Source organism: Pseudoliparis swirei, chromosome 11, assembly GCF_029220125.1.
Source record: "Pseudoliparis swirei isolate HS2019 ecotype Mariana Trench chromosome 11, NWPU_hadal_v1, whole genome shotgun sequence".
Classification (NCBI taxonomy): Eukaryota; Metazoa; Chordata; class Actinopteri; order Perciformes; family Liparidae; genus Pseudoliparis; species Pseudoliparis swirei.
The window spans coordinates 17,757,600-17,785,319 of NC_079398.1; the positions used below are offsets into that span (position 1 = coordinate 17,757,600).

Sequence of the window (27,720 nt, forward strand, 5' to 3'; positions counted from 1 at the left end):
TCCTCTGGGAACCATGAATGTCTGAATAAAATAAAACGGCAATCCAACAAACGGTTGTTGAAACATTTCGGTCTGAACCAATCGACCGCCATCAAACTTCTGGCTCCGTTGATGCGGAGTCATCATCACACACACGTAAAAAAGAAAATGTTAAAAAAAAACGAGAAACTCTCCTCTGTTCACATTTTTATTAGGAAAATCATTTTGCGGATTTGATTATTATTATCATCTATATATATATGTGTTATTTTCAGTTATTCAGAGGATGCATCAGCACAGTATATCTTAACAGGAAGACTATTGCTAGAATAAATATCTATACATCATAATAAGTTAAATAAAAAAAAAAAAAAAAGTCCCAACAGAGAAAACTAAACAAAAAAAACAATAGAATAATTTACACAAAAATAAATAAAACAAGTCCTTGTTAAAAGAAAAAGAAGAAAAAAAGAAGAAAAAAACCCGAAGCCGTAAATGCTGCTGAGGAATCTATTTTTAACGTGTACAAAGATGATTCACAGTTTGTTCTCATGCTGGATGGAACACCAATAGGGGCCATGCAGGAATGAAGGGCCAGAGAGACAGAACCAAACCACCCCGCCCACCGGGTCCAAACTGCCCCACTTTACGGTCCAAATAAATCAAATAAAACTGCTTGTGAGGAGTTCTGAGTGGATCAGGCAAAGATGTAAAAAGGGTGACACCGATTTCCTTCAGGTCCTCGGGCCTCAACAGGAATGTAAACACGCCCTCGTTGGCACAGGAATGAGTTAATGGGACATATCTATAAAGTAAGACTAGAAGACCACAACCTTGCCTGTGTGTGTTTTTTTTACATTTCACCCATTGCCCTTCGTTTAAGTGTCATGTTCCCATCCTGCTATGTTAGAACACACGTGCACCCACACCGACGTGCACGCTCTTAAAGCCACACGACCAGATGAAGTACCTCAAACAAGGTGAGGTGAACTTCGACTGCCCCCCTTCCAATCAAGTGCTGCCAATGTAGATTACTATTGAGATCCAAAGTGTTTAATATTAAACTCATTTAAAATGGCATTATTTAACAAAATATCTGTAAAATATTCCCCCCAAAACTTCGTATTATTGAATATTATTTTAACCTTCTTCTTTTCACAATAGCATCATTTAACTGCAGGACATTGTTTTTATATAGTTATTTAATTCCAGCCGTGTGATTGGCTGCTGTTTTGGTCTTGATTGAGCAGACACACAATCACAGAACCGTTGTTTACCCTTTTTGACGGACAAAGTCTAAAAAATAATGCATCAATATTGATTTGAAAAAGAAGAAACAAATTGACATTAAAAAAGAAGAAGAAGAAAATGACCTACTGAGAAGGCCTGTGTGGATGTAAATATGCATGTATTGTGCGCGTGTGTGTAGCTAAGAGCATGCAGTTTGTCTATTTGTATTTGTATATGCTTGTTGTGTGTGTGTGCGTGCGCCTGTTTGTTGTCGTGGGAGTGTGAACGCATTGCACACACACACACGCACACACACACACACACGCAGTCTTATGCAGCCTATAGGTTATAGTTAATGCGCTCCATATCGTCACGTTATTAATAGTGCAGCCTCTCGCTCGGAGCTTGTTGTGCACGCCGTCTCGTTGTCCCCCCCCCACCCCCACCACCATATCGTATTCCGAGTGGGAACACGAGTAACGACAAGCCTCCTGCAGACGTCAGCAAGGACGAACAGATTGCACAAACAATCTGGCCTCCATATATTTATGAAGCGTGTGCTTCATAAAGCTGTACGCATCTAGCTCAAGACTGTCTGATAGTAACTTCTATAACTTCTAAAAAACCTCTAGAAGGACACATCGGGTTGAGGGTACACGACGGATATCGCTCCGTCCTCGTGGCATCTAAAACGAAGCGAGACAAACGGCGTCGAATATATACGACTTGTTGAAAAAAATATATATTAAGGAATAAGAAATAAGAAGAGAGAGTTGGAGCGAGCATCCCCGCCATTTTAACGGGGTAAAGGGTACGTTTCACGATGCTAACTGTTACTGTTGTTGTTGTGTCGGTATCGTCTGCGTATGGGCGGATCACCCTCCACTTCAAATGGAGATTAAAACCGCCCGAGAGACGGAGAGAAAAGTAGACGGATAGCCTGGCCCTCGACCTTCTGTGGGCGTTTCGTGGTGAATTCGTCCCCACGTCACATGACCCGGTGGTGCAGCAGAACCAGTCTCATTGTGCCACGTATAGAACTCTCTACTCTCTATATATCCAGAAGCTACCGGTGATTGAGATTATTTATTCTGTGTTCGGGACTGGGGAATACACGTATGGAGAGGAAAACAAGGAAAAAGAACAAAGAAAAATACAAAGAAATGTACAAATAGATAAGTTGGTAAAAAAGTATTGTGCTTTTTTTGGCTGTCCAGTGTACAATATTTAGAGCTCCTGTGTGAAAACGGGTGTATTCATGCACTTTGGACATACATAGTGGAGCTATCAACGGCTCCCAGGAGGATGTTGTGTATTCTGTGTGGAGTGTTAAAACATTAACATATAGGCAAAAAACATGACGAGTTACAGTCGTGTGTGTGTGTGCGTGCATTTATGATTATAAAGTGCAATGTGAGGGGCGTTGAGGCTGAGTGAGCCCCGTCTTCATGTCATCAGTGTTACTCATTTTTTATTATTTTTACACTTGCATGAATGCATTTGTGCGCATGCTGTGTGTGTGTGTGTGTGTGTGTGTGTGTGTGTGTGTGTGTGTGTGACCCATTCTGCTTCCTGCTTGCGGATGCCGAGCTAATGTGACCAAACCAACCAGAGGAAACAGAATTTGGCTGAATGACCCGCATGGAGCAATTTTCCATCCATCCCTTGATTATTTTTTCTTTTCTGTGTGCTTTTTGTTGAAGGAGAGCATTTTGTTTGTTTTTCTTTCTTTCTTTCTTTTTTTTACTCTTACAGCGACTTTAAAAGAGCATCACAAAGCAAACCGAGCGAGACAGAAAAGGCGAAATAAGAGAAACCTTCACGTGAACGGCGCCGAAGAATGATGGAATATTATATATATATATATATATATATATAATATTCCATGTATATGCACATAAGAGTGCTCAGGAGTGGCTCTGGGATACAGCTGATGTATGGCCCTTCATAGCCGGCTGTCTCGACGGACACCTCTTCAAATAGTGTTTTTCTCCCAGATGAGTGAGCTCGACTAACACAGACATTACGTTTCTCTATATTTGTTATATGGGAAGGGGGAGGGGCTTATCGTATGCAACGGATGAGTGTGCTGGAGCGGGGAGGGTTGGACGGGAGAATAAATGTTTGATGAAGATAAGAAAACATCAGCTTGTTTTCAGGGAGGAGGGTGGGGGTTGAGGGGGGGGGGGGTGGGGTGGTGCAGTCCAGGGTCTTGATGAGCTCCTCAGACTCCTCTGGTTTTGTGGCACTGGGATGATGCAAAAGTCCAAAAGTCCAAACACCCACGCTTCTTTTACGACTGCGGCTGACGTCCCAAAGGTGATGCATTCATTCTTCTCCGATTGCACTCTTCTTGATTTTAATCAGCCTCTGAACATCCCCACCCCCCTCCCCCACCTCAGATTTCCGCACGTGGATGTACGATGAAGGACTTAAAATCTGTATGCTTTTCAAAAAATAACTGCCGAGTTGATGTTCTGCACCAGTGGAACGGAGGAGGATGTGGACGATGAGATTCCGGCTGCCTTCCAGACCTTTAGTGATGCCTCCAGTGACTCCCTCCCTTAATTTAGCTTCCCCCTCCACCTCCCCCTCCACCTCCACCTCCACCTCGTGGATTCACATCACGCTGCATTTGCCCTTCAGTCTCTCGGCGCGGGACTGCTTCCCTGAGTGCTTGCCGTCGATGTTGAGGCTCATGTTCTTCTTCTTGTCGAGGTTCAGCAGCTCCTGGAACAGCTCCGTCACGTTGTGGTTGGTCTTGGCCGACGTCTCCATGAAGGCGCACTTCCACTGGTTGGCCTGGGCCTCCCCGTCCTTGGTCTCCACTTCCCGCAGGGTCTCGTCGCTCTTGTTGCCCACCAGCATGACGGGGATGGCCTCCACGTTGCCCTTTATGGTCAAGACCTGGGGAGGGGGGGGAGGGGGGTTGTTATCTTCTGGTGAGGGCACAGAGAACGTGCACACTACACATTATTTAGCTGTATTGATCCTTTTTTTGTGATGATTATTTGATTTTCTGTAAAGCATGTGGTTTCACGTTTTAATACATAAAGTTTATGATTCTAATTATTATAATTATTATTATAATAATAATTATTTATAAACTGACTAAACACCCGTGAATGAGCCTTTGAACAAGTTTGACATTATGAATTTAGTTATAATACGTGCAAATACACGCACACAAACAGACAAACACACACAAACATGCCCGCACACACACACGCACGCACGTGCACGAACACGCACGCACACACATGCACACGCACAAACGCACACACGAACACATACGCACACACACACATGCACACACACACGAATGCACGCACACACACCGCATGCACACACACACAAGCACACACACCCGCACACACATACGCACACAGACACGCATGCACACAAACACACACGCACACACACCCGGACGCGCACACAGACGCACACACTCACACACACACACTATCCCACACAAACACACTACACGCACACACAAATGCACACACTCACACACTATTCCACACACACTACACACGCACACACTCTCCTACACACACCCATGCATACACATACGCACACACAAAAACACGCACACACACACACTCACACATTCTCCCACTCTCCCACACACACTCCACGCCCCCACCTGTTGGTAGATGGGCTTCAGCTCCTCCAGCGACTGCTTGCTGGTGATGGAGTAGACCAGGATGAAGGCGTGGCCTTTGGAGATGGACAGGCGCTGCATGGCGGGGAACTGGTGGCTCCCCGTGGTGTCGGTGATCTGCAGCGTGCACACGCTCTTGTCGCAGCTGATCACCTGGCGGTAGGTGTCCTCCACCGTGGGGATGTAGGTGTCCCTGAAGGTGCCCTTGATGAAGCGCAGCACCAGGGAGCTCTTCCCCACTCCGCCCGCCCCGAACACCACCACCCGATAGTCGTTGCTCTGCTCCGGCATTCTGCCACCCCTCAGGCGTCAGACAGTGTTGCACCTGTGATGTCGGGGGGGGTTTGGGGGATGGAGGATGGGCAGAGGGATGGATAATTTTAGCCAATCAGCAGATCACAAAGCAGATGGAGGAAACAGGAAGCGGAGGGCGCTGGTGGGACCCGACCTCAGGCCAGCAGCACTCTAACGGGTCCTCGTGGTCTGACTGCGAGCCAGACTACGAATTAGAGAGGATGAGGTTGGTGAGGCTCCAAGTGATTCACCTGACGCAGACATTTCCCCTCCCCCCGATCAATACTGTTCTGAGTCACGCGTTCTCAGTCCCCCCCCCCCCCCTAAAAAAGGGGGGGGGGATGAATCCCCTCATTCAGCAAAAACCTCCGGAAAAGACGCAGAGTCCTCGGCGCATGAGAGAAAAACAATAACATGAACTCATGTATAACGCAGCAGGCTCTGAGAATGAGTTGGATCAACACGCAGACACAGGCCTGCTGCATTGGATTACATGTGTGTGTGTGTGTGTGATAATGTATCTTTGACGTCAGCAAGTACAACCGATGTAAATGTAAACTAAAACCAATCAAAGCTACTCTCATCATTATTTGCGTAGTGATAGCTGATCAAATAACTTTGTCTATGTGGAGCGATGAAGCGTCTGGTGAGAAACCAGCAGAGTGAGCACAGACAGCTCATTGTTCTGGTGCTACAGACCCAGTCTCAGGGCTTTCCTGGCCTTGTTTGAGGTTTTAGGAGATACAAAAAGAGCATTTAGCTGTTAAAGCTACAGAGGAGTTATCAGAGATCCAACAGAAAGATGAAATGAGAGTGAATATTGGATTTTAATTCACCGGTCGGACTCAAAATGACAACGATAATGCAACCGTCTGCTAACACGTTGGGTACATAAGGGCCAGAGTGAAGGATTCTGGGGCTTCTAGCGGTGAGGTCGCAGATCGCAACTCACTGAAATGCTGAAAAGTGTGTCAGAGAACTGCAGTCAGCTGACAGAAAATGCTAAATGCCCTCGATGTGTCCAGTCTGGGTTAGAAAAATGGCGGCCGGCTCTGTGAAGAAGACCCGCTCCATATAAGTAAACAAAAAATACTTATTTTCAGGTGGTTAGATACTAAAAAAACATTATTTTTTTAATGTTACGTTATATTTTGGCCAAAAGACCTCTAAAACAAAAGACATAAAAACGTATTTTCAGGTGGATATACACTAAAGAAACATTCTCTTTTCTTATATTACGTTATATTTGGCCCTTTAAAGGGTTAAAATGTGTCCGCGAGGGTGTTTACAGCTCGATGAAATATGACACCATGGAGTGGCGAGAATATGCAGATAACCAATAATACCAACGCTGTAATAAACCTGATGTCCAGTTAACGGCAACACATGGAAGGACTCAAACAACTCTCTCACACACACACACACACACAAACACACACACACACACGCACACATCCGAGCGACGGCTCTTCCCACGTGATCTGTCGTCTCGCTGTAAGTGCACATCGTATCTGTTTGCATTATTTATGAGCCGTGGTTCCAGACCTCGCTTTGAGCCCCCCCCCCCCCCCCCCGCCTCCCTTCTCCCCCCTCCTCCATCTCCCCCTCTCCCTCCTCCATAATAAGAAACTCGTCGGGTTGTGATCGTCTCTCAAAGCTCTCCGGCTGTAATGAAACAGTAAATTAACATCGATACCAGATGGAATAAGTGGATTTCTGTCCTGGAATCCACTATTGATGGTAAGGGGGGAGGGGGGGGGAGGGGAGGGGAAGGAGAGAAAGAGGGAGGGAAGGAGAGACGGATTGAGAAAGGGAAGGCGAGAGGAAGAGAGAGAAGGAAGGAGGGAGGGAGGGAAGGAGGGAAATATGGAGAGAGGGAAGGAAGTAGAGAGAGAGGGAAGGAGGAAGGGAGAGGGGGAAGGAGGGAGAGAGGGAAGAAAGGAGGGAAGGATGGATGGAGAGAGGGAAGGAAGGGGGAGTGAGGCGGGGATGGAGGGAAGGAGGGAAGGAAAAAAGGAGGAAAGGATGGAGAGAGGGAAGGAAAGAGAGAGGGAAGGAAGGAGGGAAGGAAGGGGGAGTGAGGGAAGGAAGGGGGAGTGAGGCAGGGATGGAGGGAAGGAGGGAAGGAAAAAAGGAGGAAAGGATGGAGAGAGGGAAGGAAAGAGAGAGGGAAGGAAGAGGGGAGTGAGGCAGGAATGGAGGACAGGAGGGAGGGAAGGAAGGATAGAGGGATGGAAGGAGGGAGGGAAGGAAGGAGGGAAGGATGGACAGAGAGAAGGTGATTAAAAAATGATTATTAGTAAATGTGTCATTTAAGTGCCCCAAAAAATGAATGAATGCAACGAAGCTAAATATCTAAAATAAGTCCTTCTGCATCTCTTTCCCACTTAATGTATGCATCTCGACAATGTTCCTCTGTGACCTTCTGACCCCCTTGTCTCCTCCTTTCGTCTTCTGCTCACTAACACCCCCCCCCCCCCCGCCCCCGGGGCTCCAGTGCCGTTTGATCGATATAAACCGAGTCCCGGCCTCGTGTGATTCTGATTGATCCCCCCTGTCTTCCTGTCATCCTCCCTCGACCCCCAGGGGTGCCCGTCGCTTCTCGTGGTTTTCGAGGATTTCATCTCCCACGACAACATCAAAACCTCCCCGTCTTTTCACCTGAACTAAAATTAGCCGTCTCCCTCCTTCTGTCAGCACAAACACACACACACACACACACACACACACACACACGCTCCTTCAACATTTGTCCTTGACAGCAGGCCTCGGAGATGAATGACTCTCCTCTGATACACAAGCTGCCCCCCCCCCCACCTCGCCTCTTGTTTTATTTGAAATGAGAGGACTGCAGTTTCTTAATGAATTAATGGCACACACACACACACACACACGCTGTATATAAATGCATCGTTGGCAGTGCAGCCCAAATCCCATTCGCGAATAGCTTCGACACAGACCGACCACTGCTCCCTCCCGTCGTTTATTTTCACAGAAGCGAGGATATGTCACCTTTGGCTGGGGGTGGTGGTGGTGGTGGGGGGGGGGGGGGTTAAGATATGCACATAATCTCCCTGAAGAGAGCCACTTATATGCACAAAGGATGAGCATTAAGCGCACATCAAAACACACAATGCCACGAGAACACGGGTCAAGGGCGCCATTAAGAGCAGCGTGGAGGATAGAGAGGGACGAGGAGGACACGGGGCCAGAAGACACACACACACAGTGTCTGAAATATGTGTGTGCATGTTACAAGAGGAATGAATGAATCTGCATTTTTTTGCTTTTATGAATGTTAAAAAGTTACGTCACTGTACTAAAAAAAAGAATTGATGTGTGTGTGTGTGTGTGTGTGCGATCCCAGCTGACATTAGGCGAAGGCAGGGTTCACCCTGGACAGGTCGCCAGTCCATCCAGGGCACATATAGAGACAGACAACTATTCATGCTCACATTCACACCTACGGACAATTTAGAGGTCAATTAACCTGAGCTGCATGTCTTTGGACTGTGGGAGGAAGCCACATCTATAATAAAATATAGATGTGATTGGCTTGAATATTGCTTTATACTTTTTTTTTTTCTCCCTCCGATGGAGTGATGGAAACCAAATGCGGCACGATGACGGTGCATCTTTGAATGTTTTAAGTTATGGATTGACATTTTTGGGAAATACTCATTAGTCATCTGGTGGATCTGGTCCCTGTAAAGCCAGGGAACCTTAAACAAGTAGACGCAGTCCTCCCATGACCTTCTGTGAGAGCATGAATTAATATAATGTGGTAGTGAGCTTCAGAGTGTCGTGGTAGCAACCTGTCAATCACCATGTAGTCCCGCCCCCTAAAGCGTCCCCTGCTTTATGGTCTGTTTGACTCTAAATGACCATAATGCACTAAATGATGACATCATGCTGTATAGAAGAAGACTTGAAACTAGAGACTGAGACATAAACTCATGTTTACAATGTTTACTGAGGGAACACATTAAGAGAGAAGTAGAGTCATTTATATAGACTTCTACACAACAAGAGGAGCCACCCCCTGGTGGTCAGGAGAGAGAATGCAGCTTCAACACATGAAGCATAGACTTCTTTACAACCAGAGGAGGTGTTTGAAGGCCGTGTGTGAGACAAAGAGGGCGTGTCTGCCTCTCATCAGTCTCAATCTATACTGTGATTGAGCATCCACCACTGTGTGTGTGTGTGTGTGTGTGTGAGTGTGTGTGTGTGTGTGTGTGTGGAGGCCTCAGACGTCCAGGAGAAGCAGCCCTGTGGTCTTGGCTTAGCAGCTAATCATTGAGCTTAACCTCCTCCGCGCTGCCAGCCGGGCTCTGCATTGACCCAATTACCAGGACTTAAGATACCAGCGGCCTCCTGGAGACCGCATGCTGCCCTCCATGTTTATCAGCCTGGATACCCACAAGTTGGAACCGGGAGGTTCTGCTGCATTCGATCCATCCATCAAGCGGAGAACATGGCTCCAGGAATAATTATTAATTTGCTAATCCACAATGGATGTACCGCTCACTGGAGCAAAATAATAATAATAGTGTGAGTTGAAGTAAATTAAAATCTTGCCACGAGAGCTTCACGGTAACGTCTCCTCACCCATCAGTCATGCCTCAACGCTGAATGAGGTTTGATTCCTGAGCTGTAATCAAACCCGAGAACCTTAAAACCTGCGCAGACGGGACCGGATGCAACGCGGCCGCGAAAATGAGTGTGTGAGTGAGGACCGACGAGGGGAACCGAGGGGGGGGGTCTCCGTCTGGCCTCCACGAACACCACAGCCTGGAGACACATGCTGCATGTTAACAAAGTTTGTACACACAGAAAAATAATGGTTCTTAAATGGTTCTTTAAAATACTTTGTGGTTCTATGAAGAACCATTTTTTTTTCATTTGAGACGCCGTTAAAGGTTCTTTGAAGAGCCCTTTAAGGAAATGGTTCTTTAAAGAAGCCTGGTTTGAAAGGTTCCTTGAGGAACCAGAAATGGTGCCTTAAAGAACCATTTTCTGAAGCTTATTTGAGACACCTTAATAGGTTATTTGAAGAACTATTTAAACCCTGGTTTGAAAGGTTCTTCAGGGACCAGGTTCTTCTATGGCATCACTCTGAAGAACCATTTTCGGTTCCTGATGCCACCTCCATGTTTCTGAGCATGTGATGTATTTAAATAAAAGAAAGAAGTAGTTAGACGTGATAGAGGCCGCCGCCCCCTGGGGCTCCGACTGCAGGGACAGACGGTGACACCGCGACAGGGCGGTCCGCTTCTGGATCGCCATTAAAATAATAATAATACCACGTGATGCACGTCTGATACATACCGAGGGAACCCCGCTGCAGACTGATTCTATATCTCAAAGCACACAAAACACTCCTTTAAAACAGATTTAAAGATGGATGCTGAGAGTAAAAGAATGGCTGACATTTCAAAATAAAATGTCAAATAAAAAGGGATAATGGACCCGAGCAGCCACCTGGACTTCTATTGGTTCTGTGTATGATCCGGCCGCTCTAATGAAGACTGGACCTTCCCAGAGGAGCCGGTGCCGTCAGAACAACTCAAACACTTTAGCATTGATCTTCTGATATTGAAGCAGACACAGTTATGTGTATTTATAGCTCGTAGTGATGCTGCAGAGCAGACGCTGTCAACGCAACAGACGGGCGTGAGCAGCACGAGGAGGCGGCATACTTAGAAATAAATAAATAATAAAAGCTTCATGGAGCTCAGTTTGAGAAGAGAAGCCATTTTATTCTTTATGCTTTTCAAGCTTGAAATTGTCTATGACTATTATCTATACAAAGTCTCAGAGGGGCACTTACTCTATGATTTAGGGATGCGTAATATATTGCGCAACCACCTGTGTCAAATTCAAACATTTTAAATTATTGACCAATGGCAGTCGTCCAAAAAAACAACTCATTTTCTCTTAATAAAATGCAATTGGTTGATGAATTCATTTAAAAAAAGAAGAAGACATTAACAAGATAAATACCGACATCATCCACCCAAATAATAGTCATAATTAATCATCATTCAATCATCATCAGCATCCTACACAGTAAAATCCACAGTGTTAAATATGCAGTGTCAAAGTCCATTGACTCTTTCAGAGTTATTTCAACACCAGCTTGAGTAAGATGCCCCTGGTGTTGTGTTAATTATTTACGGTTAAAACAGTGTGGTGTCAAACTGAAGCCACCAGCCTCTCCTCTCCCCTTCATTCTACGCTCTTTAACTTTTTTTCTTTTTTTTTTTTCTTTTTAACTGACTGACTAAAGTGTTCTTTTTTTTAGTCATTAAAGACAGTATTTTTTTTTTTTCACAGGGGGGCAAACAAGAATATAATAAATAAATGTTGGCTTCCTTATTCTCTTTTGTCTTTTAATTTAAATGAATTATTATGATGGATTATGATGAGTTTGGGAGTTATATTATAATGTATATGTGTGTCAAAAATTAAATTAATAAAAAGCTCAAAGCTCAAAACTCTCAACAAACTCAACAGCATGTCGAGCTGTTAATATGTTGTGTGATTTATTTTTTTCTTTTTTTATTTACTACTTTTAGGAAACTACTAGCTACTCAAGTACTTTAGTTATTATTCTTGTTCTGTCTTTCTTATGGAGGCATTTTTGAATTTATAATTATTATATTATATTTATATTTATATTATTATCTTTATTATCTATTCAGTTGTTAGCTGATCTCTGTTGATTTCTGTTCAGGTCTGCTGAACAGGCATGCTCCATTCCATTGACTCAAGAAGCAAAGCTAAAAGCTAGACGAAGCTATTGAAGCTAGCAGCTACTATGGCAGAGACTACAGTGTGCTGACGCGCGCTGAGCGAGAGCGCTGAGCCACGCGCTGAGAGGGAGCCGAGAGGCGCGCGGAGAAATTACACGTCGGCAGCCAAAAACGCGCGCGCGCCGCGCGCCGAAACATTGATTTTTTTCCATTGGCGCGACTTTCCATTCTCATATTTTAAATAATTACAACCAAAATTAACGGTTGGTTGCGCACGCAGGTCCGCAGGCGCTGTTTTTGGTGCCGTTTTTTTGCCTCGGTTTTTTGCCATTTTTTTTTTTTTTTTTGGTCGCGTTTTTGTGTCTGGTGTGCTGCTGCTGCTCCTCTGCTGCTTGCTGCTTGCTTGCTTCTGCTGTAACGTAAACTGTTAACTGTGCGCGTGTCTACTGACTTAACTACTGCACCTTTGCTACTGTTTACAGGCATGCTGCTACTGAATAACATGCCTGTCGAAACATTTGTTTTGGTTAAATAACGGAACCAACTCTGAACTCTTTTTGAACAGGGTAAGACGTATAAGTTGTAAAAAAGTGTACAGTAATATAATGTAAATATAATAAAATGATATAAATTATATACTATTATTAATGTTTTTTCTTAATTTTCTATTTTAAAATGTTTGTTATGTGTGTTATGTTATATTGTTTATTGTTTCCTGTGTTTTCTTACTATTGAACTCCCTAATATTTATGAACAATTAAAAAAATTGGTTATTTTCTAGATGTAATAGTTATATTTTTAATTATAAGTATTAGTTTTTTTTAAGTTGGGAAAAGCTAAAAAGTTATTTTCAAAGTTATTTTAAAAAAACCTAAATGTATTCAAAACCTATTGATAAATGCTAAAAAAAAAAATGCAAATTGGTGAAAAAAAAAAATAAAATTTTTAAATAAAATGGGATCAAATTAAATTTATCATTTTTTTTGTTTTTCAAATTTTTTTTATTTTTATTTCATTTTAAAATAATAATACAATTTCAAAGTATAATAAGTAAAAAAAATAAAGTGTAATATGTAATGACATAAGTTTGATGTAAAGACATTAAGTTTTTGTGCATTTTGCAAAACCTATGGTGAAAGTTTGTGTGAAGGGGTGTTGGTTGTGGGAGTATGATGAGGGGGAGGATTAGATTTGTATTGCACTTCAAGGCGAACTTCATCAAACCATCAAGGTTTGTAATTGTTTTTGTGTCATTTGATGATTTGTTATGGTCTTTTTTTGGGAGGTAATGGAGTCTTTTTCAATGGAAGGAGGAAATTGTTGGATAAAGTGTACATTTTTAATGGTCTTTTGCATCAATCTCTCTTTCAATCATGGCCAGAATCATCAATCTGTGGAGTGCATGACTCCACATCCTGAAGAGTAACCATCAGCCCAGACCACATGACTCTGAGGATACAATGACAGAGAAGACTACAGAGATTGTTAGCCTATTGTGAGGTTGATTGAACGTACATTATTTTTTGTTGTAATTTTGTTGTGAATTGTTGAAATCATTAGAATTTATTGTGTTACATTTTTTGTTTTACATTTTTGAAGTTTTTTTTTTTCTTCCAGCATTTAAGCTGTTGGAATTGTTCAAAAGCATCTCTGAAACTCATCAACAAGAACCTTCTTTTCTAATCATATCATTTCTCTAGATTATCAAAAACTAATTTTAAATAATGAATGCTTACTAATGTACAGAATGAATGTACAGAAGTCCCTAATTTTTTCTTTTGTGGATTTGTTCTCCCTGACGATATACTCCTACAGTTTTTCTGTGTGTTTTTTTTGATGAAATCCATTCTAAGAAGAAAAATGGGAACTGATAATAAAATAATAAAACAACCAACCAAGTGATGGATGAAAGAAAAGCAAAAAAGTAAAATAAATGGTGAATAAGCTAGCAGCTGAAAATTTATCCTCCCAGGAGCATTATTATGATGGTCAGAGGGACTGGGTACCGCCTGGGAGGATAAACTATTCAGAGGTGAGGCAAATATTTGGAGGTAATTTGTACTAATACTGAGAGATTCCCCCATGTAGAGTGATTGCCCTTTTTTATATTTTTCCAGTTCTGGAGGACCAACTGTCAGACGAGTCCGAGTTATGGCAAAGGCTGTAAATATATGACATTTTTTAGAAACAAAAAATGGCATTGACACTACAACAACCATCAGGGAGCTTGATGAACACCTTCTGCAGCTGATTTTCTGCGAAGTGGATAAAATTTATGGTACAGAGTACCGCCCCAACCATTATCAGATAAGGACTATTGTTGTAAAGATGACTGTGTGTTTGCTGTGTGTGTAACTTGAAACCATCTGTTTCGATCACAGCATTACCATGCCTTTAAGGTTAGGGCTGCATCTTTCCAGGCTTGTGTATTGGTATACATAAATGCAGTACGGCATGGCAGACTCCACCTGTACATTTGTCCTTTGCCACTATTTCCCCTCTCTCTCTCTCTCTCTCTCCCCCTCTCTCTCCATCTCCCTCTCTCTCTCTCTCCCTCTCTCTCTCCCCTCTCTCTCCATCTCCCTCTCTCCCTCACCACGTATATTGAGTCATTTCTTTGTCCTGCCAGTGTTGAAATGTAACCTTACTGTGGCCATTCACACTTCCACTCCTCTCCTCCGTAACACACGGTGTGTGCATCTCTATGCTACACACGGTGTGTGCATCTCTATGCTACACACTCACAACCGTGCACTTCAAAGCAAAATTACAGGATTCACCCTCATGCCCCCCCCCCCACACACACACGACCGGCAGTGTTCAATGCATACAGGAAGTTAAATCACATATCCCCCCCCCACACACACAAACACACACATACATGCAGAAGGCCGAATTGATGCACATCTCCTTTTCATGTGTCATGGTGTCACACGTCACATGAGGCACAGAGGGCGAGAGATGTGATCCATATGGAGGAGGATGACATCTGCTAAACAGGGATCTGCGTCACGCCACAGCGTCATCATGGATGCATCATGTAAGTATAATATCGATGCACTATATAGTGTATAGCCAGGGGCGGCCCTAGCACATTTGGCGCCCTAGGCGAGCTTCACTCGTGGCGCCCCCCCCCCCCAAATTTAAAAACGATTTTGCACGAAGACGGAATTTCAACTTTCAAACGCTATTTTGCCCTGCAAGACTGAATTTCTTTCAAATAAACAGAACAACGATTGCAACAATGAACAAACATTAAATAAAGAACAAAATCTCTGAGAAAATGTCACGTCTGTGCTGAACTACGCTCCGGCTACGCCCCCCTGATCAATGGTGCACATTCACTCTCTCGTCGTGCCCAAAATAATGTGACCGCCTACGGCTGCCTGTAATAAAGCTAGATCTATAGCTCAGCATGATAAGTGGTTGACTGGACACCCAGAGATGTGTGATCGATTCCAGGACAAGACAGCTTTTTTTCATCACTTTTTTTTTTTACATTGAATTTACATGACGTGGTCTACACTTCACGTAGGGACACATGATACGTGAATATGTTCACAGACTCAAAGCGCCACCTACTGGCTCAACTGGACTTTGTCGAATCTGCCCCAAACTTCTCGTGCTCGTTACAAGTCACCGCCCGAGTCAAGTCCGACCGGCGTGCCTGCGTCCTCGGTCCTCGCTCATCTGTCCGGCGCCCCCGACCTGCGCAGATGAGCGAGGACCCGTTCGACGCTGCTTGCAGCTTTAATGTTTTTTTTCTTTTCTGTTCTGTTCATGGCTGGCATTGTCGTCAAAATATTGGTTGGAGATATAGATGGGGGCGCAAAAAAAAACTGCCCAGCAAATTTTTGTTGTTGTTGTTGTTGTTGTTGCTCGGTGCATTTTTTTGCGCCCCCCTCTGAATGGCGCCCTAGGCGGCCGCCTATACCGCCTGTAGGAAAAACCGCCCCTGTGTATAGCTTTAGAGCGCGACACGGCATGTGCGCATGATTGGTGCGCAGCGCCATTACAGACCAGAGACTCCGCTCCGGTTCATTCATAAATACCAGAGGAGCGCCATCTCGCAACCGTGCCATCGTTTCGCAGTCGCAGCCCCCCCCCCCCCCCGCCCTCCCTCCCTTCTCCTCCTCCTCCTCACCCCCCCGCCTCCTCCCTTTACTCATCAAAGCAATATCATAAACCCAACACCCTCACATATCTGCCCTCCCTCTCTCTCTCCTCCCCCCTCCCCCGCTGACTGCCAATATGGCTGCATACAATTCCCACGACCGAGGCTATTAAACACAAACGTGCCCCGTGCGGATGCTCTATAAATATATAAATATATATGTATTTAAAAAATACATATATATTTAAGTTTACGACGACCACACGGATGCGTAAATAAAATGAGACGCAATGTCCCGGATCGCGCGCGCTCTCCGCAGCAGACAGACCGCGGATTTATACGCACACCGAATACCAACGTCGAGACGCGGGCACGAGCCGCGGCATCGTCGTCGTCTCTCTCTCTCCGTACCTGGTCGTGGATTGCAGCTTCAGACTCGTCCTCGGTTCAGAAGGATGTGAGACACGAGCGCCGACAGCGTCTTAAAGCATTGTACACGGTTCATGTAGAGCTCATGTCGTCCGATGCCCACCACAGCAGTCTCTCTCTCTCTCTCTCTCTCTCTCTCTCTCTCTCTCTCTCTCTCTCTCTCTCTCTCTCTCTCTCTCTCTCTCTCTCTCTCTCTCTCTCTCTCTCTCTCAGGACGTGGGAGGTGCCATGCCCTCTCCCTTTTCTGTCCACACTTGATTTTCTTTCAGTTCATCACTTCCTATTGGTTGGATGCCAGCAAAAAAAAGAAGCAATATAATTAGAATATAATATAAATAATATAACTATATATATAATAATAATAAATAGTATATGATAATATATATTATAAATAAATAATATAATATAAAAAATGGCAATAATAATAATAATGAGACACGTGTCACAAGCCACAGTCGAATAATATAAAATATACCAAAATAAATATTGGTGGCTCCAGAGATCAGAGGGTGTTGTTGCGCTGTTGATGAATCATATTCACAGACAATGCGAGCGGAGCCCCATTTCATTTCCAAATGATTGATGCTTCAGATGAAGAGTCGTGAAGACTCATGATGTGCCCATGGGTCCAAGGCAGTTATTTATTTTGTCAGAAACTAAAAGACAACGTGAAAATCTTGAGTGAATCTCACACCAGTAAGAGGTCAGACGTGTTGGATTACATGTATTTTGACTGTGTTCTACTCAATAAAACAATTCGACATGCATAATACATCAATCATGAATCAAATCAGGCCCTTAACTTTTAATAAAGCAGGGGTGTCATATCTGAAGTCATCTGGCATCTCTTGTCTTATTCGGGATCAGCACCTCGGACAGCGACGTCGTTGTTTCAGCACCATGGAGAGGCAGGAAGACAGAACCTCAAATAAATGCTTCTGTACTTCTTTGTACACACACAACAGTGGAGTATACACACAGTAGGGCGTGTGCATGCAGCTGTATATACTGTAAACACACACACACACACACACACACACAACAGGGCAAAAACAACATGTGCAGAAGGGAAGAGATCGCATGAGGAGATACACCAGGAAGTGTAGCAGCCAATAAGGACGCACACATTCATTCTCAGCCCACATTTCCTTCACACCGTGTGATCGCTATTGAGTGTGGGCAAACATAAGGTGCTAACGGAAGCCCCTGGCCGAGGCCGGGCCTTGTTGTTAGCCTGTGTGTGTGTGTATACATGACGGCCTCCCTGGATGACTCACCGACTCTGCGTCCAGGCAGGTCTCTGGGCCTCTGTCGCCCTCTGTCGGTGCGCCGGGGGAACTGCAGAGGACCACAACAAAAGGAAGGAGGAGCTTGCTAAAGGAAAACATGATGCAAAAAAGATAGGCAGATGGAGATGGAGAGAGAGATTGAGAGAGAGAGAGAGAGAGAGTCAGCTCGGATAAGAGAAGAGAGGATTCTGGGAAATTTGATAAAGAGGCATTGTTCAAAACAAGACTTAAAAGTCTAGCTATTTTCAGAATAAAGGCATAATAAATTGCCATATGTAAAATACATGAGTTACTTTTAGGCCCCTTGTTACTGAAGTTTCATAAAATCATTATTTAGGTAATATATACAAACGAACTTTAAAGTCTTAAACTTCTAAGCCAACATGAAGGAGCCAGTAAACTGGACCTTTGAGCTAAATGCTAACACGCTTACTTCTTCTTTGGTTTATTTGATAAGGGACAGCGCACATAAATAAAAAACTGCAGCAGTGTCATACAAGTCGGCGGGATTCATCGTCTCTAACAAAAAATCATCTTGTGCCGATCTATTTAGTATAGACATCAAGATATTTCACTGGAGAAGTGAAAAGAGGCACACACAAGGAGACATTCACTACTTTTGGAGGACTCTTCTCTTCAGTGTGTCCCCCCACCCCAACCCCCGCTTGAAAATAATCTCCAAAATCAATCAATAATGAAAATATGAATTAATTTACTCTATGGGGTTTATTACCATTTGTTTTGTTTTTAAAAGGCTGTGGCTTGGATAAAAACTGATATTTTATGTTTTTAAACCAACAGATGCAGAACTAACCCTCCAAGTTCATTATGCAACATGTAATACTTATTTGGCAATTTAAAGATACAATAAATACCGAAATTGTACATTAGTCAAATAATTAAAACTGTATTAAAATAGTGGATTCATCTTTAAGCCGAATATTAACAGGAGACCATAAACACCGGTTGGAGAAATTCATAAATATGACTGTGAATGTACTTTTTTTTCAAGTAGATATACGAAGGATGGGAGAGAAATCGTCGACAGCGATCAGCATCTTCTGTGACCCAAAATAAATACAAATAAAACAGGCTCTACCCCTTCATAATAGTTTAATAAAAGTTGCAGATTTGGTATAATAAATATGCATGGTGTAATATGTAGAATTGTGTCATTTAGGAGACATTTCCATAAAGAATTTGAGGTATTTATGTGAAACTTTTAAGGTTCGTGGCACCATTTAAAAAAACTCAGGAAATAAAAGTTCATTAATAAGAAAAATTCAACACTGGAAAAATAAACTAGACCCCAAAAAATCAGAAGTTATCGATCCATAAATAAAATGTTCCCCGGTTGCCACCGCTAATATATATATATATATATAAATAAATAATAATAAAAAACGATTAGAGAACTCACTGGAGCGTGAACGTAGTAATTTGGACCGAATAAAATTCAATTTCCTGCTTAATGAGGAACGACAGCAGAAGAGACAGAGACACAGCTTCACTTCATCAGAAATCCAGTTTTTATTTTAATCGGTATGAGCAGATAAATTAAAGACGGATCAAAACATTCACAAACTTCCCGATGGCTCAAACCGACTTTAAATGCTGAGGCCGAGCGAGATGTGCACAAGTTCCAGTTTTTGATTGACAGGTTAGAAAACTGTCTTTTTAACCGCGATGTAGACAGAAAAGTCTTTGTAGAAAGTCTTTGTAGAAGGTCTTGCCACCAATGAATGTCTCCGACAAAGAGATAGAAAAAAGGTCACAGTTCGTCCGAATATAAACGGACACACAAACTCATCGTCAAGAGAGGCGGAGCTTCAATTCACCGGCTTGATCGTCTTTATTCATCACTGAAGTGGGAGAGGACACACACACCGAAAGCCAAACAACAGACGCACTCACAATCTCATTCACACACACACACACACACACACAAACTTTCCTCGCTTCTCATTGGTCCTTGTTGAGGTTGAGGGCGCGGTTAACAGCTGATGGAACACAGGAGAAGAAACTAGAATTATTATTCTTTTTACTCGACTTTAATAGCACAAAACATGCTTTGTGAGGTTCACCGTGACCATTGACCACCAAATAAAAAATCAATTCGTGCAGTAAGGTTAAAAAAGACACAAAGATATTTTATTTATATATATATATGTAGATAGTATGTGGCTGTACTTGCACGTATACTGCGGTTGGTATCTCACCCTCCATCGTCACGGACTCAGAGATGGTCTTGGCCCTGGCGCTCAGGTCGCTGACCACGCTGTCCATGGCCGCCTCGTGCCTCAGGAAGAATGGCCGGATGACGCGATTGTACAAGATCTCGGAGCCGTTCCACGTCACTGGCGCCATGCACCACACAAGGAACACACACTGGGAGGGGGGAGGGGGAGCAGAGACAAGATGGCATGCTAGTGTGCAACTTCCTGTTCCAAATGCATTGCACATATGACCTGTGTGCAGTTTATAGTAAAGCCGTTTGTTGTTGTTGTCCAATGTTTGAAGAACATCCTCGGAGTTTCAGCACATTTACATTACATCTGATGCATTCAAACATGTGGGAACAAGCCCAAAAAGGTGCTAGAATCAAATCAAGCAAGTGCATCAACGGCATCAAATACCTTTATCTTCCTCAAGGGGGGCAAATTCCTTTGAACAATGCATTTAGAGACACTAGTGTCCACCAAAAAGCCTTTTATATTTTTATTTAAGTCACTTTTTTACAGCATGAATAAAAAATGTATTAAAAAAAAAATAACTGCTATATTTCCTCATGTTGACATTACACACACTGCCCACACGGGTGCGCTGTTGGCCAGCTGCAATGTACAGAGGCCCGAAGCGCCTCATGTGACCCAACACATGACTGTGCTGTTCACAGTAGAATAAGATGACAAAGTAACTAAATAAATGAAGTTTAAAAATAAAATTAAATAAACACAAACATCAGCCTACCTTGCCCATGTAGTAAAAGGGAAACCAGAAGAGGAAGATGTCGGAGAAGGCCTCCACGAGGCTGAAGAAGCCGTACACGACCCAGTAGGTGAGCCACTGCGTGTCGTCGTCCTTCACGTTGCTCTCGATGGCCTTGATGCTGAGTGGCGACACGTTGGAGTCAGAACATGGACCAGTTCACAACATCCAGAAGTCGCTGCAGCAAAGGGTTAAAAGGCTGGACGTGTATTTAAGAGCGATCCCGTGGCGCTTTAGACGATGTGAAGTAAGGATGTAAAGACGCGTTCCTATGTTGCTGTCCTTCGAGGCCTGAGCATCACAAATATGGATGACAAGATAAACTCCTCTCGGTATTGATAGAGAGCCATGATGTAGAATAAATGAGTGTTTAAAACGTTACAATGGAGCAATAAAAGATGGAGTAGAAAAGGTTTCCTAGTACGAAATGTACTTTCTATAACGAAATGTACTCAACATGTTTTTTCCCAAATCAATATCGTGGCCTGTTAGTTTACAATAAATGATCCACTGGGTCATTTAAGCAGCAATTAATGGACAGGCTCAGATTCATGGGCACGTTTAAAATAAAATCCACAAATTCAGAGCCAAAGTGCATTCTGAAGGTCGGCTGAAAGTGAATATGAGTATGCGTGTTTTGTCTCATCGTGTCTCTATTGTTTGTGTTGTTGTTTACTGAGATCAGCTGTGCATGGATAGTGACACAGAGATCATTGTGTACTAATGAGGAGATCGCCATGTGGCCAGTAAGGAGAGGACGCATGGGGAAAGTCTTTCAATGAATAAATAGGCATCAGGTTAATTGCGCCCACTAGACGTCCACATAACAAAAAAGGTGGCAAACTTTCCCTTTAATTTCAGACTACAATTTCACATTTTTGGCATTCATCGAAACGAGTGTCAACTTCATATACGTACGAGAAATACGATGGATAGGCGAAGCCGATGAGGTTGCAGAGCAGCGAGGCTCCGTATCCAAACAGGAGATACAGCACGAGGACACCCAGGAAACCTGCAGGGAGGGAGGGAGGGAGGGAGGGAGAGGTCATCGAGTTACTTGACAAACACGCCTCGAGAACCCAGAGGCATTTGTTGCCGACGGTGTGTGTCGGGGAGCCGGATGCGAGGACGGCTCAGCACCAGGATGAGGAGGAGCGGCAGGACGCAAGTCAAACAGCCGCCTTCAACACCGGAAGAGTTGACGGCTCAGGCGGTCATGTGACACCTTGTGACACGCAGGAGACACACGCCATACGTTCACACGTTTGTGTTGCAGTGTTTGTGGAACGTACACAAAGCCTGGCTGGCTTTTAGCGCTCTGCCGGTTCGATGATAACGAAGCGAATCGACCGCAGTCTGAACCGGTCTGGCCATCGGAGACGATGGTTTCCCTCCGTTATCGATCGACTTCTTGAAACCAGTCGTGTGTTTTACAATCTCTTTAAACACTCCCTTGTTCGTGAAATAAAGTCTTTTTTTCCAGAGCTTACGTAAGTGGGAACTCTGTTATCATGCAAAACCCAGGAGAGTGAGGTCTGACCCTGCAGCAGCTGGAGACTCATCACGCGTATCTAGAGCACTCAAAGGCTTTCGGTAATGTTCCCTCCATCGCCTGCCGTCTTTTGTTTTTACATCTCATTTGTGTGTCCCGGCTCGTAAACAAATGAAGTCCCAGTCTGCCCATCGCTCTCCAATGAAGGCACAACTGGAAGGACTGGTTGAAATATAACACATAAAGCAGACGCTGCACGGCCATGCTTGACCAGGGGAAATCATAACCTGATGTCTTGAATGAGTTGATCCATCCGGCTCTTTAAAGTAAGCAACTCCTGAACATTGTGTCTGTGTGACCTCACCAAGACTTTACAGCGTGGAATGAAAACAGATGTTCTTCTCATGGAAACACTTTTTTTCTTAAAAGCGGTGCAAAAGCCCTTCCACAGTTGCTGTGACGTGGGACTCGCACTACTAATTGGGGTCCTTGTGACAAGTAACTTTTATTTTCTCTCAGGAATGTTGCCCTTTTGGGGGCTTTATCTCTATAGCGCCCCCTAGAGTCTTCAAACCCAATTAGCCCCAATGACCGATTGACTTGAAATTTGGCATACATGTCCGCTTTGACCTGCTCTACAAAAAACAACATTATGACCATAAGCTCCGCCTACTTAGATTTTCCGCCATTTTGTATTTTGTAAAAAACACATTCTTTCTAACTCCTCCTAAACGAGAGGTGCGATTCATACAGTATTTGTTGTGGTTCATTATTGGTTCAATGCCATCAAACATCTTTTAAAGATTGTTGATATCTTATTGCGTTCAGAGGATATTGTCCAATGAACATCTAAGGGGTGTGGCCTAATATTTAAAGGCCAACTAACTTCCAAATCACTTTGCCTAACCTCACCAAATTGCTAGCCTATGTCCACATGGCATCCCTAAACGTACCCTAATTTCTTCATATTATTTTAACATTAGGGTGCGCTGCAGTCAATCCCTCAATATCTGCATAGTTAGCCTTTTTTCACATTTTTGGGAGTTGTAAAACAGTCAACTCCTCCTAGACCTCAAACCCAATCCATTCCAAAGTCGGGCAGTATGGTCTTGAGACCTTTACCGGGCTTAGAAAATAAGACAACCACACAGTTAACAAATGACGGGCATTGACAGCGGAGGTGAGACGTCTCTGTGCTCAGCAGATTAGTCTTCCCACTTCAGAGCGTCACAGCGAGATGTTGCCCGAGCCAAAAAGCGGCCGGCTTAGTGACGAGCCCGGATCAAGGCAAAGTGCAACATGACATCACAGGGACGGGAAGTAGTTATCTTGTACGCATTAGAAAAGGAAAAAGGTCGAGGTATGATGTGGCTGCTCCTTCATGGTTTATACTTTCAGCTAAATGCAGGAGTGTCAACAAGTGGTATTTGCAAACCACATTAGCATTTATGTGTGTGTATTTGCATGTAGATCTGACTAAGCATTAACCAACACATCTAAGACATTTTTGTAATGATCATGTGATCATTTTATTACTTATAAGAAGGGAATAGTGACTCAGACATACTTAAGAGGGGAGAGCCAGACCAATACATACGTGTTGGGGAGAGCCAGGCCAATAAATGGTGTGTGATAAGCACTAGAGATGCACCGATCAGGTTTTTGGTGCCGATCACCTATCACTGAAATCAGTATCTGCCAATCCGATAATACCGATCACCGATCACGGTGTTGATTAAAGCATTCTATTTATTGTGTAGCATTATTGCCTAAGGACTATGAGGAAATACATATAAAAAGCACCTCAAACATTAAAGAAATTACAGATTTCTTTAAACATTTATGACTTTTACTTTGAAAAATGTCCTAATTGACACATTAAAATTATTTGATTGCTATTGTAGGGGATTTCAGATATGTATGGAACACATCTGCATCATTCATTTCCTGGAACTCTTGGGGAAATCTATTTACAGGACTTTTTTTTAACATACAAAAGTCAGACTTATTTTTATAAACTCTTCCTTGGTACAGTAAAAATGTTTTAATGTTAGCATAATTTAAGCTAAATCTCAGAAACGATCTATAAAGATACAAAATCAGTTAATTGTTTACTTTTATATGTTCGTGTATGATTTGTCGACATCTTATTTTGATAAACGGATGTTGTTTCACGTGGTTCTTTCCGCTAACTTTGCAAAACCGGATGTTGTCACTTAAATCCTTCCGCTAACTTTATCAAAACCCTCGCGCTCTCCCAATCGAATGCGTTTACCGTGAGCATCAGTCTATAGGGGCAGACATGTGAGAGTCGGCTGAGTCGACCCAGAGATTCAACTCGGGGGACGGGGACGCCGCTCGGTGGTGAGGATCCCCTCGTGGACCTCGAACTCTGCGGCTCTCGCCGGGTGCATCGTCTCCGTTGCGATGCGTGGCGATTAAAACGTCTGATAGTTCTCGCAGATGTTACGTCATCTGATCGGCCGTTTTGATCGGCCGTTTTGAGAACGCCGATCAAAACCGATAATGGGAATATCGGCCGATATGGATCGGCGCCGATCAGATCGGTGCATCCCTAATAAGGACCAATAATTGACAACGGTTATAATAGTTTAGAATAGATTAAATCAAGTATCAACTGGGATGCAAATTGGTTTTCGAAATAGTGAAAAATAGTGAAAAATGTCCATCATGGTTTTATAAATAAAACACTAATATCCAATTAAAAATCTTAATTTAAAAAAAACAGCCAATCTTTGATAAGTGGTTCCCATTTAGCTTTAAAAAAAAAAAAAAAAAAATACTCCGTGATCAACCCATAAGCAAAATTGTTCACAGGTAATTTCTGTCGATTTAATTAAAATCAACAGATCTTTTCAGCTCAATTCCAGGGAGTGCATTTCCCTCTAAATGTCTCACCTATCGTGCATATCTTGTCCACACTTACCAAACATGTTTTTTGTGTTTTTCTTAATGTAATTTTTTGTATATGTGCTGATATATCACACGGGATTTTAAATTTTTTTAAAATATCAATATCAGCCATCAAGATCAGTCGTGCTGTAAAGTCGGGGCGACCTCTATAAGTGAGACATTTTAATTACAAAGTAGTAGTTTGAACATGTGTTGTTGTTGTTGTTCACGTCCATCTGTGCAACATCAACTATACATGTTGCGTACAGACAATGAGGTTTAAATGTAGAAACATGGCTTCCTCTAACTGGCATTGCTGACATAAATACTGACTACGAGCACTGTAACCCGAGGAGGTGTGTGGCCTTTATTTACTTATGTGCAAACTAACCCAAAACAAACAACAACTCCTAAAAGCTACCTGAGAGTTGAATAACCGTCGTTCTAAAATCTCCTTCCATCTTTCTATGCATTGCACTGGATATTTCAGGACGTGCTATAGGTTAAATATAACCCCCCTGTGACCAGCTGCTGGGGAGTGTTACAAGTGGTATATTGAAACGTGTGCGTGTAGTGCGCATGCGTGTTAATGTGCACACAGGATACGGAACCACACTGAAAAAAAGACTGAAGTGCTCCTGCATCGACAGTTTGACCACAACCGGGCTCGAGAGGCAACTTTCTAAGCTAAACTAGCTCACGTTATGCTAAACATGAAAGAAAGGAGCGACAAGAAGTTATTTTCTAACTATGTTAACGAGCACGAGAGCGAGTTTAACCAGAGCCGGTCACATACCCAGGGCGATGTACTCCCTCTGCACTCCGCTTTTGGCTTCCAGCGTCGCCAACTGGTCCGTCACGAAGTTCTTCTCGTGGAGCAGAGTCACGAAGCGCTCCTTGAAGTGACTCATGTCGGGCTCTCCTTGGTTCCTGTGGGCGAAAATTGTTAATTTTTATTAAAACACGACGATGTTTGAGGGATTTGGGTATCAAAAACACAAAAACGGTTGTTTTTACTGACCTTGCGGTTAGATAATGTGTGCCCGTTGGACTGCTGGCTGTTGACTCCGTCGAGTTGCCGTGGCAGTGTGGGAGGAGTCTGATGCGGACCAATCACAGAGCTCCGCTGAGTAACGCTCACCTCAGCAGGTGATAAACAACGGTTTGCTTTTTCTTTGTGTGTGTGTGTGTGTGTGTGTGTGTGTGTGTGTGTGTGTGTGTGTGTGTGTGTGTGTGTGTGTGAGTGTGTGTGTGAGAGACTCCTTGTACACACACACAGTACATGGAGACTGGAGCTTTAAAAAATAAAATAAAATAAACTTTATTAAAATTAAATGTAATTCCACAATAACTTGTGTACGCAAGAATGTGTTATTTAAGTAATAATGAATATTTAAAAAGTCGAATTTGCATTTCTATTGTCACATAATACTGTTAATTGATTGGTTCCCATGCTGTACAGTGGGCAATATTAAAATGTTAATTCAAATTAGAAAATTAAAATGCAATATTCATTGATTGTGTTGTTACTGTGTTTTAATTTGTGTACAATGATTCCTTCTGTACACATGGCATCTATTACTTCTGTCCATCCTGGGATCCTCCTCTGTTGCTCTCCTGAAGGTTTCTTCCCTTTTTTCCCCGTGAAGGGTTGTTTGGGAGATTTTCCTGATCCGATGTGAGGTTTTGGGACAGGGATGTCTATATGTACAGATTGTAAAGCACTCTGAGACAAATTTGTAATTTGTGAAAATGGGCTATACAAATAAACTGAATTGAATAGTAACGATTCAGCCTAATTTTGTTCTCCTTTTTTTGAGAAAAAAATGTAATTTAAGAAAAATGTCGATGAAGACAGGCCACAGGATACACAGCAAAATTGGTAGTGTTGATTTCCCAGTGTCAAATATTCTGAGTTGATCCGTGTTGATTGTGGTGTTCCTTTAGCACTTACAGTGTTAAAACAGCTCTGGGGGCGGAGTTATTGCGGCGAGTTAAGTGATGCTCTCCTGACCGAGTTACTTGCACATCCGGTTTCAACGCGCTCTTTCTTCTTGAAGTCACGGAAAACCCGTGGTCAGGAAGATATTTAGCTGTTATTTCAGAAGGTAAGTACAAATTATATTTACTTGTACAGGCTGTTCATCTTCATATGAAATGATGTGTTAACTTCAAGTGTGGTGAGACGTGTTTTATATTTTAGTGAAGCTTGTGACTAATAGCTAACTTAACGTTAGCTAACGTTAGTTGGTTGAAGGGAGGCTAAATAAGCCAGGAAGTGTAACATCAGTCAATAAATATGTATGAACCTGTTCAAACCGGCCGAGCATATTTAATTCCAGGCCAAAATAATAAATATACTTTTTTTGTTTCAGTAAATTTCTTTAAGAATATTTAACTAAATTATGCCACATTATTTTGCCATCAGAAATTCGACGATCCACCATGACAGGACATAAACGAGAGTTTCCGGTACTTCTGCCTCGAGGGCTAGCTTTACTAACGGGAGTTTCGCGGTACTGCTGTCTCGCTGTCTTGCATTTCACCGGCGTATGGTTTAATTGGCCGACTTT

The 27,720-nt window shown here is 43.0% G+C and overlaps 2 protein-coding genes across 4 annotated transcripts; both read right to left on the reverse strand.

Moving 5' to 3' along the window:
• Positions 1–173: 173 nt before the first annotated feature.
• Positions 174–19,170, reverse strand: diras1b (DIRAS family, GTP-binding RAS-like 1b). Of its 3 annotated transcripts, XM_056425976.1 has the most exons (4): positions 17,743–19,170; positions 17,269–17,335; positions 4,856–5,198; positions 174–4,116 (listed from the first exon to the last, which is right to left on the reverse strand). In XM_056425976.1, the coding sequence occupies exons 3-4, from the start codon at positions 5,162–5,164 to the stop codon at positions 3,829–3,831; spliced, it is 597 nt and encodes a 198-aa protein (XP_056281951.1). In that variant the 5' UTR covers positions 5,165–5,198; positions 17,269–17,335; positions 17,743–19,170; the 3' UTR covers positions 174–3,828. The 3 variants fall into 3 exon arrangements, with proteins under 3 accessions (XP_056281951.1, XP_056281950.1, XP_056281949.1); XM_056425975.1 differs by lacking the exon at positions 17,743–19,170 and having other exon boundaries at positions 17,269–17,724; XM_056425974.1 differs by lacking the exons at positions 17,269–17,335; positions 17,743–19,170 and adding an exon at positions 16,448–16,540.
• Positions 19,171–19,260: 90 nt separating this feature from the next.
• Positions 19,261–26,242, reverse strand: LOC130201200 (receptor expression-enhancing protein 5-like). Its single transcript, XM_056425978.1, has 6 exons — positions 26,169–26,242; positions 25,944–26,077; positions 21,661–21,754; positions 20,725–20,863; positions 19,974–20,142; positions 19,261–19,754 (listed from the first exon to the last, which is right to left on the reverse strand). The coding sequence occupies exons 2-6, from the start codon at positions 26,056–26,058 to the stop codon at positions 19,717–19,719; spliced, it is 555 nt and encodes a 184-aa protein (XP_056281953.1). The 5' UTR covers positions 26,059–26,077; positions 26,169–26,242; the 3' UTR covers positions 19,261–19,716.
• Between the last annotated feature and the right edge of the window lie 1,478 nt (positions 26,243–27,720).

Excerpts from the sequence above, each read along its gene's own strand:
- LOC130201200 (XM_056425978.1), bottom strand. The coding sequence starts at position 26,058 with ATGAGTCACTTCAAGGAGCGCTTCGTGACTCTGCTCCACGAGAAGAAC. Across the intron at positions 20,864-21,660 it reads GCCTATCCATCGTATTTCTC|CATCAAGGCCATCGAGAGCA; the intron begins GTACGTATATGA and ends GTCGCCACTCAG. Across the intron at positions 20,143-20,724 it reads CCTTTTACTACATGGGCAAG|TGTGTGTTCCTTGTGTGGTG; the intron begins GTAGGCTGATGT and ends CCCCCCTCCCAG.
- diras1b (XM_056425976.1), bottom strand. The coding sequence starts at position 5,164 with ATGCCGGAGCAGAGCAACGACTATCGGGTGGTGGTGTTCGGGGCGGGC. Across the intron at positions 4,117-4,855 it reads TGAAGCCCATCTACCAACAG|GTCTTGACCATAAAGGGCAA; the intron begins GTGGGGGCGTGG and ends CCCCCTCCCCAG.